We start from the raw sequence: 18068 nt of genomic DNA, 5'->3' as shown, positions 1-18068 counted from the left end.
TCGAAAGGAGGATAATCTATAGAAAACTATCATAACAGGTTATAAATTATGAAACTGCTTGTCGAGCCGCGAGTCACGATCAAGAAGAAAAGTCTAAGTTATTTATTTATGCGATATAATAAAGCCGTTAAATCGGCTACATGGTTGGAAAAATTCAAAAAATGTATGGAACCGAGAACCGGAAGGAAACTAGCCGCGGTGCTACATGGATCACGTAATCTGAAATTGGAGTATATTCTCGAGGAGACGATTCAACCAACGCAGGTTCTTAAAGAAATAAATATTGTGCGTCTGTCAATCTTAAACGATGCCAACGGAAGGATTTTTCTTGCGACAGAAGCTCAATATTTTGATATCTATAAAATAATTTAATGAGAAATTTTTTTTTAACACGAGAAGGGTAATTATTTCCCGTGATTTTTCTTGATATAATATAATATATATGATTTATATAATATATATGACTTTTATATATATTTTATATATAATTAATATATAATATATATATGATTTTCAATTTCTAAAAATTGTAACATGTGTGATGTAGCAATTTTGAAAGTCGGGATCGTTTTCAACATTAAAATGACGAGAAATTACTTTCCTCGTGTGTTTTCTCAAACAATATAATTCCGCGGCTCTCTTTGATATTTTCGCTACAGCTCGGGCGCTACTTCCTACTCTCCAAGTAGAATTGCAATTTCTTTCCGGCATGTATACAGGATATACTGCATTCGAATATCAGCAAAGCGCGAATACCGGTCCCTCGGTGAACTTGACGTCGCGTTATATTATAACGTTGCGACCTAATCGTGGAATTTATCGCGACGACGCTTTTCCACTCGGCGCGCGGTCTTGTGAAAATTTCGCTTTCACTCGAGAATCGATTCGCGACCGCGAGGACACAAAGGTCAAGTGTCGCCGGCTAAAATTCATTCGCGATAGACACTTTCTCCGCTCGCTGACGGCGATGCGGATCCGCTCACGCCCTTTTCTTCTTTTCGCGAACCCGCCGAAGATACGCGTGGACGTGCGCTTCTGCGGCCTGACCGGAAGTGACGCGCTCCTGTGGCTCGGCGGTCACCGCGGCGACCCGGGGCCGACCGCGGTCCTCGGTTTCGAGGTGTCCGGCACGATTCTGGAAATGGGCAGACTGGCACACGAGCGGACAGGCTATCAGATGGGCGAGAAAGTCGTCGTGCACAACCATCCCGTCTGCGGCGGTCTGGCCGAAAGCTGCCTGGCTCATTATACGGTAGGAAAGCGTTCTCTACCTTCAACGGGATATGCTAATTTTTTAAGGCCGACATTGGCGCGCGATTGAATGCGTGCGATTGCGATGCTCATAAATTTCATCACCGGATATTCGCGAGTATTGTTTCTTTTACGCTGAGAGATAAATCCCCCCCCCCCGCCCCCGCTGAGAGATTAATCAAAGAAATGTTATAGGACGTATTTAACTTAACGGGACGAGCGTCCCTGAAAGATTCAGCGATCGTCATGGATGATTATTTCTCGGCGCTACTGGCGATGGGTCGTCGAGCTCGTATTCAGAGAAACGAATGCTTTCTCATTAACGCGAAACATTCGCGTTCCGCCTTGGCCGTCATCGATCTCGCCATTGGAGTGTTCGGAGCGAAGGTATTCGCAATTTTCTATCCGTCGATTTCACTCAAATGGTGAAAAATGGGAATGGAAATCGCACGTCCCCCTTCGTCAAGAATTTTTCTAATAAATATCTTAATCGATGTAAGAAAAACACCCAATTAATGCGTGAGAATTTCACGAATATCACATCAAAAATCCCGATGCATTCTAATAATTTTGAATATATCTTTCATGAATAATTATCTCTAAAAACATCTGATCACAGATGTCTATATACTATATCAGCTACTAACAGCGGTGTTAAAGCAGAGCAGTCCTTTACAATTAGACAGAGTGTTGATAATTAATTATTTTTACAATCGTGTCTAATCAAGTGATCAATTGTTTTTATAATCATGCCATCAAATTCTATGATAGCCAGTATAAATTCTGTCCAATTGTAAGTGACTGCCCTTTATGTTTCACATCTCATATGAGATGACTGTGCCAGTAGTCTAGTATACTCGTACATGTATAGAGCTTTGTGCATCATATCTGATCCTCTTTGTCTCTCATCTTAGCCGATAGCTCTGTGCAAAGATTCAAGGCGAGCCAAGCTGTGCGCAGATCTCGGTGCGGAGGTCCTGTGCGATAGAAACGAAGAATGCTTGCCGAATAAATTAAGAGAACTCACCGGGAAAGAAGAGGTGCGCCTGATGATCGAGACCGAGGACGGGCCGTACTTTCGGAGCGTCGTCAAAAGGTATGAATTGGACTTGTCACGTTACAAAGCCACCACAAGTTCCCTCTTTGTTGCTGGTTTCTCGCCGAGAACCTGGTCAAAAAAAACATTGCAAAATTACAAAAGTCGAAGACACACTCTTATCGTCGAGTCTTCATTACAAGTCTGAAATTGTGAACTGAAAATTGCGTACATATTTACCAATGAAATGCAACTTTCTCTAATAATTGCCGCTAATCGTCACAAAAGAGTCCTCTGATATCGCGTTATATACTGTCACATGTATATTTCCATTTCCGTTTCCCTTTCACAGCTTGGAGCACGATGGCCTAATCGCTCTTCTTGACGATGCCCGAAATAAGCGGCATCCCGATTTCTACCTCATGTCGCCGAATTACACAGTATTCGCGGTAGCCGCGGAACATTACAAAGTCGCCGACCCCCTGATATACAGGTTAGTAAGGTTATCAAGATCCTCGCGAGATACAAAGGTAGAAAATTCGCGCACATGTAATCTAACAACCGATAATTGCAACGTAACGTTTCTCTCCCGACAGAGAGACTATGCAGCATCTGTTGGACTATCACTCGGAATGCGCGATTCGTCCTCGTATCTCGGCGATTTTCGGTCTGCATCGTATCAACGACGCGTTCGACTATTACACGACGGTGCCGAGCGGAAATGTCTTGATAGATATGAAGGATCTTGATCGACTAACTGTGTGCGATAAGTTTTAAGCACTTCGATTCACTAAATTCACCGTTTTGAATTATCACAATTTCCTCGATTGCGATATTTCCTGCGAGAGGGCGCTAGCGTCCGGAGCGTTTTCACGGGTCACGTGACTTTCGTGAGACCGTGCGCAATTGGCCTTTTTACAATTATTGACAAGTATAAAATTTTTAAATTGCAATTGCACCGATTTTATATTTGGCTTAATAAGCAACGTGTAATAATTCTTTGCATCCTATTATTTTATATATATATTTGTGTGCATATAAGAGAACTATCTGAAGTCATAATCTTATCAATGGTCGATCAAATTCTTCAATTATTCACTTCAGATAAGATAGATTTCTTCTCTCTCCGGATAAATATATATTCTCGAGAAACTACTTATAAAAAGATAATTATATTAAAAAATATATCAATATAAAATATATTACCAGGAACGACATAAAGTAAATGCACAATTTTATACATTTGTATTATCAAACAGATCCCTCGTTTCAATTTTATCCTATCCCATGCGAATGCACTCGCGCTTCGGCGGCGAGCTGCGAGAGGGCGCCACCCGCGCGAAAAGCTCGCGCAGCGAGCGCGACGATGCACCTCGCGGCTCGCAGCCGGTGCAAGTTGAAGTGAGCGGCCAACGCGTGTCCGCCTCGGCTCCGCGATTAGACGCGCGTCGCACGACTCGTTCTCGTTCGCGATCTCCGGACGTCGTTGTTGGTATCGCGAGACCGCTTCGTCACCTTCCCGGTCGCGCGACATTTCCGACTTACTCACAGCTGGCTTCCCCCGCGTCTCTCTCTCTCCCCGGTTCGCGACTCGACGAATCCTGTTTGTCGTCGCGAGTGACGGCATCGCGCCGCGCCTTTCTCGCGCGTGCACGCACGCGACGAGGCCGACGGAGTTCGCGGAATTAATATTCGCGCGCGACAGTGCGAGAGAGAAAGAGAGAGAGAGAGAGAGAGAGAGTGAGAGGTCGAGAACGAGCGTGGGAGGAGGGGAGGAGCGAGCGAGACAGTGTCGCATCGCGACGGCTCTTTTCCGGTTTCCTCGCGGCTCGCTCGTCGTCGTCGCGCCCGATTATCCTCTTACGTTCCGTTCGTTCGTCGATACGTTGTCTGCCGTGTCTCTCCTCGCCCACGATAACGACGGCGGGGACGCGGCTGTGATACTACATGCAACCTGTTGTCCTCTCGCGGCACGTCCCGTGACGCTGATACGCAGCCGTGCCGAGCAACGACGTGCTGGCGGCCGACCTAACCTCGCACCCGACCTGGGAAACGCGCCGGCTCATCGACGCTCGGAGCTGACGGCAGTATGAACGGGTAAGCTGACATTCTGAATTTACGATCCAATCTCTCGTTTCTTAGCGAGACGGAGGAAAAGAGGGAGAGAGAATGATAGAGAGAGAGTAGGAGGGGGCCATAGAGGAAAAGGAAACGGAGGGGACAAGGTAAAATAAGTGAGAGCGACAGCGGAATATATATGTATACGAGTAAAGAGTATAGCTAATTATGTCGAATTGTTATTTTTTTTAATTATTTCAAGAAATATAAAGTTATAATTTTGTAGCTAAAATGCATATTAATTGTAAATAATATTAATGATAATAATATTAAAATATTTATAATTAAGTAATAATAATATTATGTAATTGACGAATAAAATAATTTAATTGCGACAAATATGAATATAGCTTAAAATATATGCTTGAGAAAATGGACTATTTAATCTAGCGTTTCTGAGGGAAAGATAAATATAAAATGGAGTATTTCGCATATATTTTATATATATAAAGAAAGAGAAAGAGTTGAAACATCGATTTGCGATTATCCGTGGAGCGAGAGGGATTATCAGCCGCAGAGGGAGAAAAAGAGAAGACGATATCAAAAAGGATAAACGTTTTCTTTATCACATGTCATTCCTCGTCCTCTCTTTCTTTTTCTTTCTCTCTCTCTCTCTCTTTCTCTCTCTCTCTCTCTTTTTCGTTTTCTGTCTCTTTTTCTGGCCTCACCTTTACGAATGTGCGTACGACTCTCTGTGCGCAGGTTAAAGCGAGGTGAAAAGAGAAATCCACCGTTGAAACTTAATTAAGCAACGCCAAAGTCCTTTAATCTTCGATATTGCACAGCAACGTCTGTTTAATCACTCGTATATGCATTTCCCTTTTTCGAAATGTCCTTTGCAATCTACGCCATTCGATTCGGCCGGATAATCGTCCACTAATCATGCTCCATTTTTAATGATATAAAGCGAATATGAGATACGCTTCGTAGCGATAATAGTGATCTCGGTTGGATCAATCGCGAGCGCGACTTTACTAATTCTCAAAGCGCAAAATGCAATTTTCTCGTCGCAAAGTTTTTACAATAATAAAAAAGAAAAAGAATGAAAGACAACAAGAGAGAGAGGGAGAGCGAGCGATTAATTTGAAACCGTAATTTTTCACGAAAAATCAGCGTATTTATCGCGAAACATCGCGGAAATATGTTTATATGGATATTATTCTCTCAGCTTCCGGTTGCAGGGGCTGAGCTTTTAGCCGTGTTTATAGAACTCTGCCCGCATCCACGCACATTTTATGAATAATATTCGATTACACATCGTGCAACAGTATCCGATATATCGAACAACACGCGTTCATTCCGCGCCGTTGGCGTCCAATGGCTTTTGCGGGCAAACGAACGCGTTTGCATCTCCATATAACCCCGTTCTACTTATATTTCGCCATGGGCGGTATGTGAAACACCGTAAAACCATAGCTGTTAGTGCGTATATTTTCATGGGAAATAAATACGAAAAACTCTGGCTCGACAACTTTCGACTCTCCGAGTTTTCGTATTCATCTTTTCTTTTAGCCTCGAAGATTTTCGTACTCATTGTTCGTGTTAAGTATTATATAAGAGAGCCTCGACATTAGATGTGATGTTGACGGAAGTAAAGTCACATGCAAGATGTATGTCGTTGAATTATCTGTTCTTTTAATAACAGACTCTCTGTTCATCTTGAAGATATTAATAGCATTTTAATTCAAGGTTTAATTATATAAAGATTTGTATATGATGGAAGAAAGGGGAGGACAAAAATTTGCAAAGAAAATTGATGATTTTTCTCAACATTTTTGCTAAGAAACAACCGATTTTAAATTGATCAGAGAATCGACTATCAAAGACATTCAATGATTTTGAAACACTCTGTATTATATGTATACAGCTATACGTTTATGTTTACATGTAAAACTTGTACTTAAAGGAGTCTACATAATAGAATTGAACGAGAAGGAAATATCATTTTGCAAAAGCGTGCGTTACATTTACGGATTTCATTTCAAACTTTTACAATTTTACCGGGAATACAACTCATTTGATTACGCTTAATTAAAACAGATCTTATCAGATTTCCTGCTGCCGGAGTTTTTTTTTGCAAACCGGATTGCAGAGAGTATTAATGAAAGAACTCGTTGTGTGTTTTGCAAAAATTATATACCGCCCGTGTTTAATATGATTAATATGAATCTGAATAACTTTTCTCGCGAATGATTATCGAGTTTCATTCCCGGGCTGAATTTAATTCTCTCGTTTGCGTTGAAACGATACCCCGGAATGAAATCGCGCGAAACGCGATGACGTTTGGACGACGGAACTAATTTCGAATCCACGCGAGACGCGGACGCGCGGCGACATAAATCGCGTGCGATTTATTCGCGATAATTATGCCATTTTTCACGGCACGTCACGCATTTTCGCGTGTCAACTCTTCGGTCGGTATTCGACCGCGCACGTGGTAACTACTTCCGTGCGCGGACAATCGGGCTTTATCAACCCACGGTCATGTCGAACTTCCGAATTCGATCATTTGTACCTATCGTTGGACGATACACCTTTACAATTTTCTATCTTTATCTGTTTTTTAATCGCACGTTTCACGTATGTACAAGCGTACATTTAAATTACGTTAATCGTACGGTTGGTTATTTAAATAGATACTCGTCATCATTGATCCACAGCGTCGATGATGAATCGAATGCCGTACGTCATTAACGTTTATTACGTATTACGGCTACCGCTATATTCGTATCGCGACGAAATTAGATCCCGGTGTTCGAAGAAACGCGCAACGAGACGTAAAGTCCTGGCAAGCGATAGCCGTGGATTCGCGCCAGAGAGTGATTTACTCTCAAGAACGCGTGTCGAGAACGACGTTTGCGACGCTTCGTTTCATCCGATTCGTCGTCGCCGATCTTTCTTCGTTTTTTTTTCAACGTGATATATAGTCGAAAAATTCTACCGCATTTTGATAAACCAATGTCTTACGACGGATGCGAGATAAGAGGGGAAAACATATTTCTCTCAGATTTTAAATTTATCTCTGCAAATTTTGCTTACTAGCAGCGCGTAAACGCGAAATCGCGACAGGTCTCTCGCTGCATTTTCGCGCGACAAAATGGCGCGCGAAAATGCGCGACGAAGCGACTGAATGTGGCTTACAACGCTCTCCCTACGAATTGCGGAAGACTCGGTTCGTGCATAATGGATTGGCACTTCGCCGATGAGTCGCCGATAATATCTTTACGTTCTCTGTCAATACCGTCGAAGTCGGCCGCTCTTTTTCACGGCGCTAAAGCTGGATTCTGTTTGCTTCCGAATTTGATTTCCGAGTTCAATTTTCGATTTATCCACATTTGATTACGCTTATACATTTTGTTATTTTATTATCTATTTTATTCCTACAATTTTTTCTGCATTAATTGTATACGAAATATTATTATTACATACAATTTATCAGCTGAGATTTTTATTGCGAAAGTTTCGTCTTGAATCGCGAATAATTAATTGAATGAAAAATGATTCTCTCGTCACTGATTTGAGTGGCGCATCTGATTAGCTAAGCTATTAATAATAATTGAGACCGATAATATCGAATGAATGTACAATGCAGGTGTGACGACACAGCTTCATACGTAATATGTGTTCGAACATGCGGAATCGACCGCCAACCGAAAGTACTCGTTTAATCATATGTATTCATCTTATGGCACGATGACGTCACATAATTACGTGTACGCGGACTGAATATTGACAGAGGAGTGCCGACTTCGCGTTTCTGATATTATGTTTCGCTGTAGCCGTCATTGATAAAGCCGCGATGGAGGCCGGTGGTGCTTAATCAGATAAATCGCTGAAATTACTAGATACGAGCTTTCGCGGCATTTCGGAACATCGCGCAACAGACTCTATCGGGGTTCGTACATTTGTACGTTCATCGACTCGCGATATCGATTTATTTCTCCATTACACAATTTGTTTCGCGAATAATTTAGCTGGATGCTTTGAAATTACAAAAGTCGTCTCTCGCAATCATTGAACGTACCTTCGATTACGAATTCTACTTGAAACTTTTCTTTCGACAAAATTTCACTGGTCATGAATTTTTCCAAATATTCAATACTTGTCCAGTCATTTTCTAAATATTCAATACTTGTCAGTTACATTTAAATCAATTTTTCGTTGGAAAAAAATCCAATTGGAACTCCATACGATTTCAATTATTCCGCTATATCCCGTTTATTTGTTACAAATAAAAAAAAAGAAAGCATCTCGGCCTACGCGCCAATTTAGTCGACGAGATAGAGAGAAAGAGAGAGAGAGGATGAAATTCAGAAGAGTTAGGAAGAAGGAGGGAAACGTGCGACGAGATCGCGGATGCAGTTTCATCGCCGTGGAACTGTCCGTTTCTGTTGCGGTAATCACCGCGTATTCATGTCGCGCGAAAGCTCTCTCTCTCTTTCGTTCGCACGTGTACACTTGTAGACAAACCGCGCGCGGCGTCTTGCCAAGTGCGATTTAAATGTAACTCGCCGGATCTAACGAGGGAGAATCGTGTATGTTCCTCGTTAGAAGAAATCTCGCGAGGATCGCGCGTAAAAATTTGAATTATATACGAACCAGAGGTTTCGCGAAACTTTTCATTTGCGCGTTAAAAGGACTCTCTTACCTTTTATATATTTCACCGTAAAAACCTACGAACAATAACGCGATCGAAAAATTAGCGGGTGGATAAACCGAAGGAGAGGGGGGAAGGGAGACGGAAAGAAAGAGAGGGACGAGTTCTTCTAATTTCAAATCTGATTAAACGCTCGATCGCCGCAGCATCGTGCGGCCATTCAGCTGGCCCGTTAACTACACTATCGTCTCGTTACGCGTTGCGTGCGGTTACACTCGGCGTACACATGCGGCTTTTCATGCGTGCATGGGTGCGTGCGTGCGCGCGGGTCAAACTTCACGCATCGTCACAACTTCACAATTTCGCTGTGCGATGAATGCGTAACACCCGCATGTGCGAGAGCGCGCCCGCATCTCGCTGTTATCGGCGCGTTCATCGAACCGCGTGCACCAAGCCCTCTGCCTTTCTGGGTAAACGCTTATCGGGCCTGCTACGCGCGATGATAATTAAAACAGACAAGACTCGGCGCGCGGTAGCTGTACGCAAATATCTCGACCGCACCATCACAACCGTCATCGTCGCCGCGATATTCTGTATTTAATGCATTTCGTGACATAATACCTCTCGTTATCGCGGGACGCGCTGAAAATGCGACTCATTATTACGTAGGCGGAAAGTTGATGATCGAAGAGTCCGTTTGACTTCTTTAAACGATGATAGCAATGATAGAATAAATATTTAAAAAAAAAAATATGTACACAGAGAAAAATATCATTCTACTGCCAAGAAAAGCGATTACTCAGTTTATTTTTCTTTTTTTAAGTAATAGTTTTCTTCAAGAATATATTCTTGATAATAATCTTCAAATATACTCATCACAAGTGTTAGAAAATCTCATTATCATGTACTCAAAAGAAGAATTTATTTTTTCTTCAAGAATATTGTAAAGTTGTATCAAAGAAAAATCAAACTTACTTTACGTCAACTCTTGTAGTAAGCAATCCAAATTTTTGTTTTAATTTAATATTCTTGACTAAAATATTGCACTTACTAAAATTCAAAATATATTCAATTAAATTTAATGCTTGTAGTAAACTTATGATATATTTGCGGATATACAAACTAATGATATACTTAAAATAAATAATATTTACTTGAATACAGTACACATTTTTCTCTGTGTACAATATTTCTTCTTTCTTAATATATGTTTTCTTTCCCTTCGCCCCCGCATTTTATATTGGGGTGTTGACGAGATTGCAGTATAAATTTATTTGAAACTAATAATTATGTCGAATCATATTATATTGTACGAGATATACCATCTCATATCTAAATAACTTCTTTTTAATCAACATTTTAATAATAAAAAATTAATTAATTTTAGATGATTGACATTTCGCACTTGTCTATCTATCGCACTATTAATCCAGTATTAATTTAGAATTTACATTTTATAATATTATTTTGTCGTATATATATTTAAATAAATCGTAAACGCGCGACACGGTATTTCGAAACACCGACGAATTTAATTTCCAACACAGTTTAATGACCAATTAACATATAGCCATTCACTTTCCGCCTTAATACGTGTATATACGATGTATTTAGTTACCGCGCAATAAAATATACCATTTTCGAGGACGTACGAGCAGCCTGGTCCGCGTTGCAGCTTTGTCGTAAAATGCACGGTGTAACGACTCTGGATTCTATACAGAGTGTCCAGAAATTATCGCTATTTTCGTCGAATGTGGATACTAAAAGTCAAATGACAAAAAATATATATTTTAAACGTCGACATAGTAGATTGCGTCATATGTTTATGGACCTATCGCAATGTCAGTATGAATTAAAATTTAATATTAATTTAAAATACATTTTATATGGGATATTGTTTTGCATACATATTTAAGTAAATCGTAAATAATATAGTGTTCTGGAAGAATTTAACTTCCACATACGCGTGGTATTAAATTAAAATAAATTGAACCGTTTTGCATTCAATTATAAATGATGTTTACTCTGCTGATAGAATGTTACATTTTATTAGCCATCCAAATATATTTAAAAGTTGTTTAATATTTGAATGCCTGATTGAATGAAAAGTTCATTCCAAATTAGCGAAACGAAGCGATAGTTCGCGGAAATGCTTATTATACTTTGATAATTCGGAAACATATTACATTCGCGATTCTCCTGCAATTTCTGCGATTCTACGATCGAATAATAAATTAATAATCGCACACGAGTATACGAATATCCAACTTTACGTTTCTGAAAATGGACGGCCGACGGATGCCTGCGCTGGAATTTTATTAACGACCGTAACGCACTGACAGGCCAATATTTGATGGTTACCTGGGTTACGATGCAGACGCGCGAGCACACGGGTTAGTTAAAATTGACACACCGTGTCCCAAACGCATTTGTAATATTACGATGCAACGGGTCGGCGTTTTGCACGTTGACGTCATCTTGTATCGTCGAATTGTCTTTATGTCGTATTCTCTTCCATCTGTTGTTTGCTTTACGAATTGTCGCGATTGTGAGTAGTGTAGCGTAAAGGGATAAGTTTAATCTTCAATTTTCGAACATCTAGAAAGAAAGACAATTAATCGAATGACAATTAATGCGAGATAAGAAATATTTATCGCGACGCGATCGAATCTCATCCGTCGAGTGGATCCTATATCCGTTCCGGCGTTTCAAAAATCATCGTCCTAGGGAAAACGCCGGCGGAAAGGGAAGAAAAAAGGAGGAAGAGGAAGGGGATATCTCGACTCGAAAAGCCGTTCCGATATTTCGATCCTAAGGGCATACAGAGCGCCACTCGAGGGTGATGCGCAAATGACAAATCGTTCGGCAAATAATAAATCGGGGGCGGGTATTCGGCCTGGGATTCGAAGGGTCGACAACGGCAAGGCGAGGTCGAGAATTCCGTTTACACGTAACGCAGGTCGAGGTATTGAATATTCCTCGAGTCCTCCACGCTTTCGACAGCCTACGCTAAGCCGGTAAGATCTAGATGGAACATTTACGTCCGGAGTGACGGAAATTTGATTCTCGCATGATCTACTAGCTTATATCGCGTTAGATGGCCCTGAAGCTTTTTCGATAACGATGTTAATGATAATATTTGGGGATTAAGTTATCATAAAGTTTCGAAAGAGTTATTTACAATTGGATAAAATTGATAATAGTATAAATTAACTGTTACATTAAAACTGTAATAATATAATAAGTTATATAAATAATTATTATTTATATAAAAGTAACATTTTTGAAATAAAAAAGAGGAAGAGGAAAGATCTTTAAAAAAATTTTTTAAATCAAAATAAGCAAAATATCCCTAAATATTAGTTTTTTTTTTTGATTTCTTAAATTATCAAATATTAAAGAACAACTCATTTATAGTATATGATTTAAAGAGTGTAGAGATATATATTCTCTTCACTTATAAGGATAAAATTCATTCAAATTCAAATTAATATCATTATCATCCTCGAAGAACATCAATATTTGAGAGATATCGATTTTCCCCGCACAATCCTTCTGCCTCACATATCAAATTCACATGATGTTTCGAGCGTTTCCTAATTATTCCGCGATTCCTGCAGTCAAATACCGAGGGACGAGGAGGGAGTGCGGTGTTCCTAATTTTCGATGTTATTATGTTAATTAGGAATCGAATAATCCGGCAAAGAGGGAAGAGAGGTGAAATCGGATTTGCGCGCTTCCGAGTTGATACGAGCGTCTCGTCGTCGTTCAATGCAATGTAATGTCAAACGCAATGTAGGATTTTCTAATTTTGTTCCAAGAGCCCGAGAGATGCATAATCGCACGCGGCTAGTGCTGTTTTTTCGGATTCATTGGGATTTAGCGATATTGTGTGACATAAAATCGGAAACGTGCTGAAGGGCTTATGAAGGGGCACCCTAAGGGTTGTTCATTTCATCAGTCATATATTTCTCGATGGCTGGATTTATATTATATTTTTTATTTTTTCTTCTTTGCATAAACAAGGATATTTTTGCGGAGAATATATTTGGATATAATTTTAGAAAAGAGATTCAAGATAATAATTCTGAATAACTTGTGGCATTAAATTTTGAAAGTAAAATTTCTTTTCTCTTTTGAATTTAAATTTTTAGTTCAGCAAAAATTAGCAATGTGATTGATAATCAATCTTCAAAGAATCATACACGATTTATTTTGCGATGATTGCACATTTTTTTCGACACAACCGTGTGAATTTTGTAAAATTATTACCGACTCTTCTTTAAATTTATAACATTAAATATCTCCGCGACTCCAAATTAAAATTTTGCAAAAGCAAAATCTATCGGAGAATTCAATAAAAGCTCTTATCACCTGTTCGCATCCCCCGAAATTCACTCGATACAACTCGCTTCGAAGAGTTTGACAGTGCCTCATGAAAGCAACTTACATTCTCGCAAGTTTTGCTTCAAGTATCCATAATGGAGAGATGGTGGGCGATACTTGGAAATACATCCTGTGTACATCCTTCACTCCTTTCAGTCGAGTGAACTGCACTACTGTACGCTGCCTATCTGGGCACGTACCCTTCGACCGGAAACTCTCCGTCGGGATTAACGGCTGGGAATGGACAGTTGGGCGGCAAACGAAAAGCCTGTAGAAGGGAAGAGGAGTGGCGAGAAGACTTCACCTACACTGACAATGAGAGAGCCCTTTCGATAGCACGCGACCTCTCGTTCGTTCGTTTCAATTTCGATCACGCAATCGCCCGTCTACAAGAGAGAGAAAGAGAGGGAGAGAAAGAGAGAGAGAAAATTTCGCACATTCGCGAAAGATTAGTTTTGCACTCGTTAAAAAGTCAATCAAACGTAATAATAATACAGAGCAAGTTTCTCTTTCTTTTTCCTCATACCGATCGATTTCTTCTGATATAATGAGACACTATTGTTATTTACAAATGAAAATAATATGAGAACTCGAATATAAAATGGACATTGGCCGTAATTGGATATTCGATATCACTTTTTAATGATTGTCGCACGCACTTTGACTGCTAATTTCGAAGGAAAATACACGGAAAATAAAGGTTAAAATGCATCTCCAATCGAGTTTTCTCACAATAATTTCTCATACACACAAGATATTTTCATATATTTCTTCTTTTTTTTATATGCTACGAAAATTTTTCTATATATCTTAACAACAAGTCCTGATAATACATTAATCACTCGGATAATTATATTCTCCGCAATACATAAAACTTATAATTAGATTCTTCTCAATTAAAGATTAATCATTAATTCGTATTGGCTCTCGTATGTAAATTCCATATATTTTCACGTATATATTTATTATACAAATGTAGAAGGTTATAAAATATTAAATTTGTTTATACTTCATGCAAATATTATTATATTTAAAATATAAAAATGTGCGAAGCAATAAAAAAAGAGATACCATCTGCAATTAAATATCGATTTGCTAAAATAATACTCTCTCTTTTCGGAATTAACAATTTTTAAAATTTAAATAGCCGTGTCATGAACAGACTAAACATTATAAAGCCCCATTGCAGCATAAAGTTAATATTTCTGTCCAATTAATTTTAATTCAAAGCAAATGCAACCTACTTTAATATTTAAATCACACAATTAAATGATTTAAAAGACTGATAAAATATCGTATGCATAATTTATACTATGTTTCGATTACATCAAATATTATATCAATTTTTTTATTTTTAGTTTGATATCTTGTATTGATGTGCATTTTTATCTCTTTAAATGTGCGACGATAGCCAATTAACTTTCTCATCGTAATTACCGTTTTATCTTACACACGTCAAATATTGTAAATAAATCTAAATCTCATTTCATATAAAATCTAGTAAGCTGCAGATTTTGTATCTCGCAACTATTTAAAGATATTGTTAAATTTGCTATTAAAAAAATTGTATAGTTTGAGAAGATCCAGCGTGTAAGTTATCTCGCCTGGCTATCTGTTGATGCAACAATCTCACGGTCGATTAACTGCGAATTAACCGATCTCGTCTGTTCATATTTTTTTGCCTTCGCTATAGAGAGATAACCTTTCTACTCTTGATCGCTTTCCTTCGATCTCTTCATCGCACCTTCGATAAGATCTATCCGTTCTAATACTTTCATAAATAACACTCTTCTATAAATTCAATTTGGATTCATGATATAATTAGATGAAAATTATCTGCTGATTTATGCATCTAGTCCCTAATATTAAATTAATTTTAATATTTAGGGTGACTTTTGTTAGCATGATACTTAGATATTGAAAATTAGGGTTATTATGTTAGCATGATACTTAGATATTGAAAATACAAAGAAAATTCCAAAAATAAAATTGAAAAAAATTAAAATAAATAAAAATTTATTTTATAAATTATTTTATAATTTTCTAATAAATATATATATATATATATATATATATATATATATTAAAACATTTCTCTATATAATTTTTCAATAAATTTATTTTTATATAAATAAATCTTCATTTCTCATTTTTAATATTGCAGGCTGGAAAATATATAAATAACAGATAACTAATAGATAGGTTGGAAAATTTCTAAATATTTGATAATTTTGATATTTCTAGATTACGATCTTCGATTTAAACAGTTAAAAAAATACTTAGGAAAATGTTTCGCTTCATATCGAAAAATTGTGAAACTACTATCACATTAGGATAAATGCTGTTGGATGAAATAAATTAATGTTAAAAGTCATTTTAAGTATATATGTACGTGTTTAAAAAATATTTAATTGCTTTCTCTTCAAAAGCGTATCTCGTTTTTGAAACTCTATTTGAATCAAGAAAACTTTATAATGTAAAATTTTTATAATGCTGCAAAATAAATTTAGAAGATAACCGAAAAACAACATTCTTATACGAAGAAAAATAACTATACGTACAAAAATAAATTATATTGAAAAAAAAATTATTCTTCCAATTAATTTTAAAATAGAGGAAATTAATTGCAGCGTTTAGATGAGCGTTTTGATATTCAATTAAAGCAATTCCGCAAATTTCAGTACTTTATTAACATTTGCATATTTGCATCTAAATTTACACGCATACACGTATACATCCTTAAAATTGCTAACGAATTATGGATCTCGTGTATATTAGTTTTAAGCTTAGGATAAAATCTTTCAGTCATACGCTTGCACGAATAATGAATTTATGAGATTTAATTGATAACTATAAAAACTTTTAATTAAAAGCACGTTATAAATCAAATTTCCTCTCCGGTCGTACAAAAATGGAAAGCCATTAATAAATGGTTTAATAAATGTCGGTATCACGATGGCAATGTAAAATATTTAAATCTCTTTGGTATCGAGTGTATTTCGATATGTTGCGCGTGAATAGGAGAGGAAACGGGGGAAGTAGAAAGGGACAGATGGTTGTAAATCACGCGATGCCGCCTGCTCTTTGCTTTGTAAAACTGTACCGGTATTCGTTTTGGAGTGCATGCATTTGCTGTAAATCGAATCCTCTCATTTTTGAAATGGAGTTCTTCCCTCTGTAACGTTGAAGCGAAAAAAAAAATGAGTCGAGTATTAACTATTATCGCAGTTTGCCATCGATTTTGCTGCGTTAACCAATACAAATCTAATAAGCGCAACAATTTCGCCATTACGACTATAATCGAATCACAGATCGGAGCGTCGTTTTGTCGAATTAACTGAAAACGTCGAGAAAAAGCGAACGAGCGAGGAGCGTTTAACTTTGGTTAACTCGCCTCGGTTGAGCGTAACACGAAGTGTGTAGCAACGTAATTATACGTCGTGCCGTATTAAAAACAAGGAGCGATGATCAGTATGCAAACGAGAGAGGTTGCCTCGTTAAGTCCCGGGGAAAATTCTATCGGCTTCGTCAACGTGCCTTGGAGACAGACCGGGTTGTCTTGGACTGCACGCGTGACGTGAGCCGACAATACGGAAACACAGTCGTTGGACCGAGATGGGGTAAACGATTAAAATGCTAATTCTTTTCCACAATACGCACGCACGCAGCACGCAATCTTGCTTTGTACGCGTCAAGGAAGTTTGCTTAATTTCCTATCGAAGATAGGAATATATTGCGTAGGATGTAGATGTAGTACAATATTACAGAAGTTACATTATAATATATTTTACGGAAGATTGTGCCGCAAAATGTGGATACCGTTTCTGCAATAAATTACGTCGAGAATTACGTCATAAAATCCGTAAGAAACGACATAAATCACCGGAAATCTGATTAAAATATTATTTTTATTCCGAGAGATACACGCAGTTAGTTAGCTGATAAATTTAATTTCGCAGGACACAAGTTCGTTGTAATTTTTAAATATAAAAGTTAAATACATAAATCTGCGAGAGAGAAAGAGATAAAGACGAAATAAGTTTTTTTTTTTAAATGCTGCCTCTTTTTATGGCTTGATCTGTATAACTAAAATTTTTGTCAGAAACTAACCATGAATGCTACAAAAATACTATTATTTTCTTTATTGAAAATTTATTCATTTTATTAATTTATTTAATTAATTTATTAATTAATTTATTTAATTTATATATTAAGAGTCAAGTTTTCCAAATGATGGGTTTTTCACGTATTTCGAGAGTTCTCTTAAGGATCTGTGATACACGATGATTGCGATGTCAAATGTATGATCGGATTCGAAAACAGCCTGATGATATGTGCGCTTTCTCGTGACAAGTCCAATGTATATTTCTGGATTTTTGTTGCGTTCGGTCGACTTGAAAAATTCATAAGATCAACCGCCGCGCTGGCGCCCGACTTTCGTCAGCGTCGTACAATCCGCCAATTGTGCACGGAACAATGCGCGACCCGGATGATTATGTGCCGCTTTGTGTATCCTATAGATTCTTACGCTCTTACATATTTCATGTCAAACTCGACGCGCGCGTCGCGCCATTAAAAGTTTCTACGATTGTGTCGAGACGCGCGTCTTCTCTCTATACTTCTCCCCCAGATTCGCTCCACATCGCCGGACTTAATCGTCGTTGCTCGCGAATTCTCTCC

General features: G+C 38.1%; 2 protein-coding genes across 2 annotated transcripts in view; both read left to right on the top strand.

The window, feature by feature from the left end:
- Window positions 1–967: 967 nt before the first annotated feature.
- Window positions 968–3198, top strand: LOC112639500 (quinone oxidoreductase-like protein 2). The gene is made up of 5 exons (XM_025413682.1): window positions 968–1252; window positions 1447–1638; window positions 2166–2347; window positions 2640–2780; window positions 2884–3198. The coding sequence occupies exons 1-5, from the start codon at window positions 968–970 to the stop codon at window positions 3062–3064; spliced, it is 981 nt and encodes a 326-aa protein (XP_025269467.1). The 3' UTR covers window positions 3065–3198.
- Window positions 3199–3648: 450 nt separating this feature from the next.
- The window catches only part of LOC105256683 (polypyrimidine tract-binding protein 1), a 360732-nt gene continuing 346312 nt past the window's right edge, over window positions 3649–18068 (top strand). Inside the window, exon 1 of the mRNA XM_025413636.1 lies at window positions 3649–4384. Within this exon, the coding sequence (XP_025269421.1) occupies window positions 4377–4384 (8 nt within the window). The 5' untranslated portion in view covers window positions 3649–4376. The remainder of the gene's footprint in view (window positions 4385–18068) is intronic.

This window comes from Camponotus floridanus, unplaced genomic scaffold (genome assembly GCF_003227725.1).
Source record: "Camponotus floridanus strain SB8 unplaced genomic scaffold, Cflo_v7.5 scaffold7, whole genome shotgun sequence".
In the NCBI taxonomy this organism is placed as follows: Eukaryota; Metazoa; Arthropoda; class Insecta; order Hymenoptera; family Formicidae; genus Camponotus; species Camponotus floridanus.
Note: the sequence above shows the minus strand (reverse complement) of the source record. Positions and strands in the feature narration are given on the sequence as shown.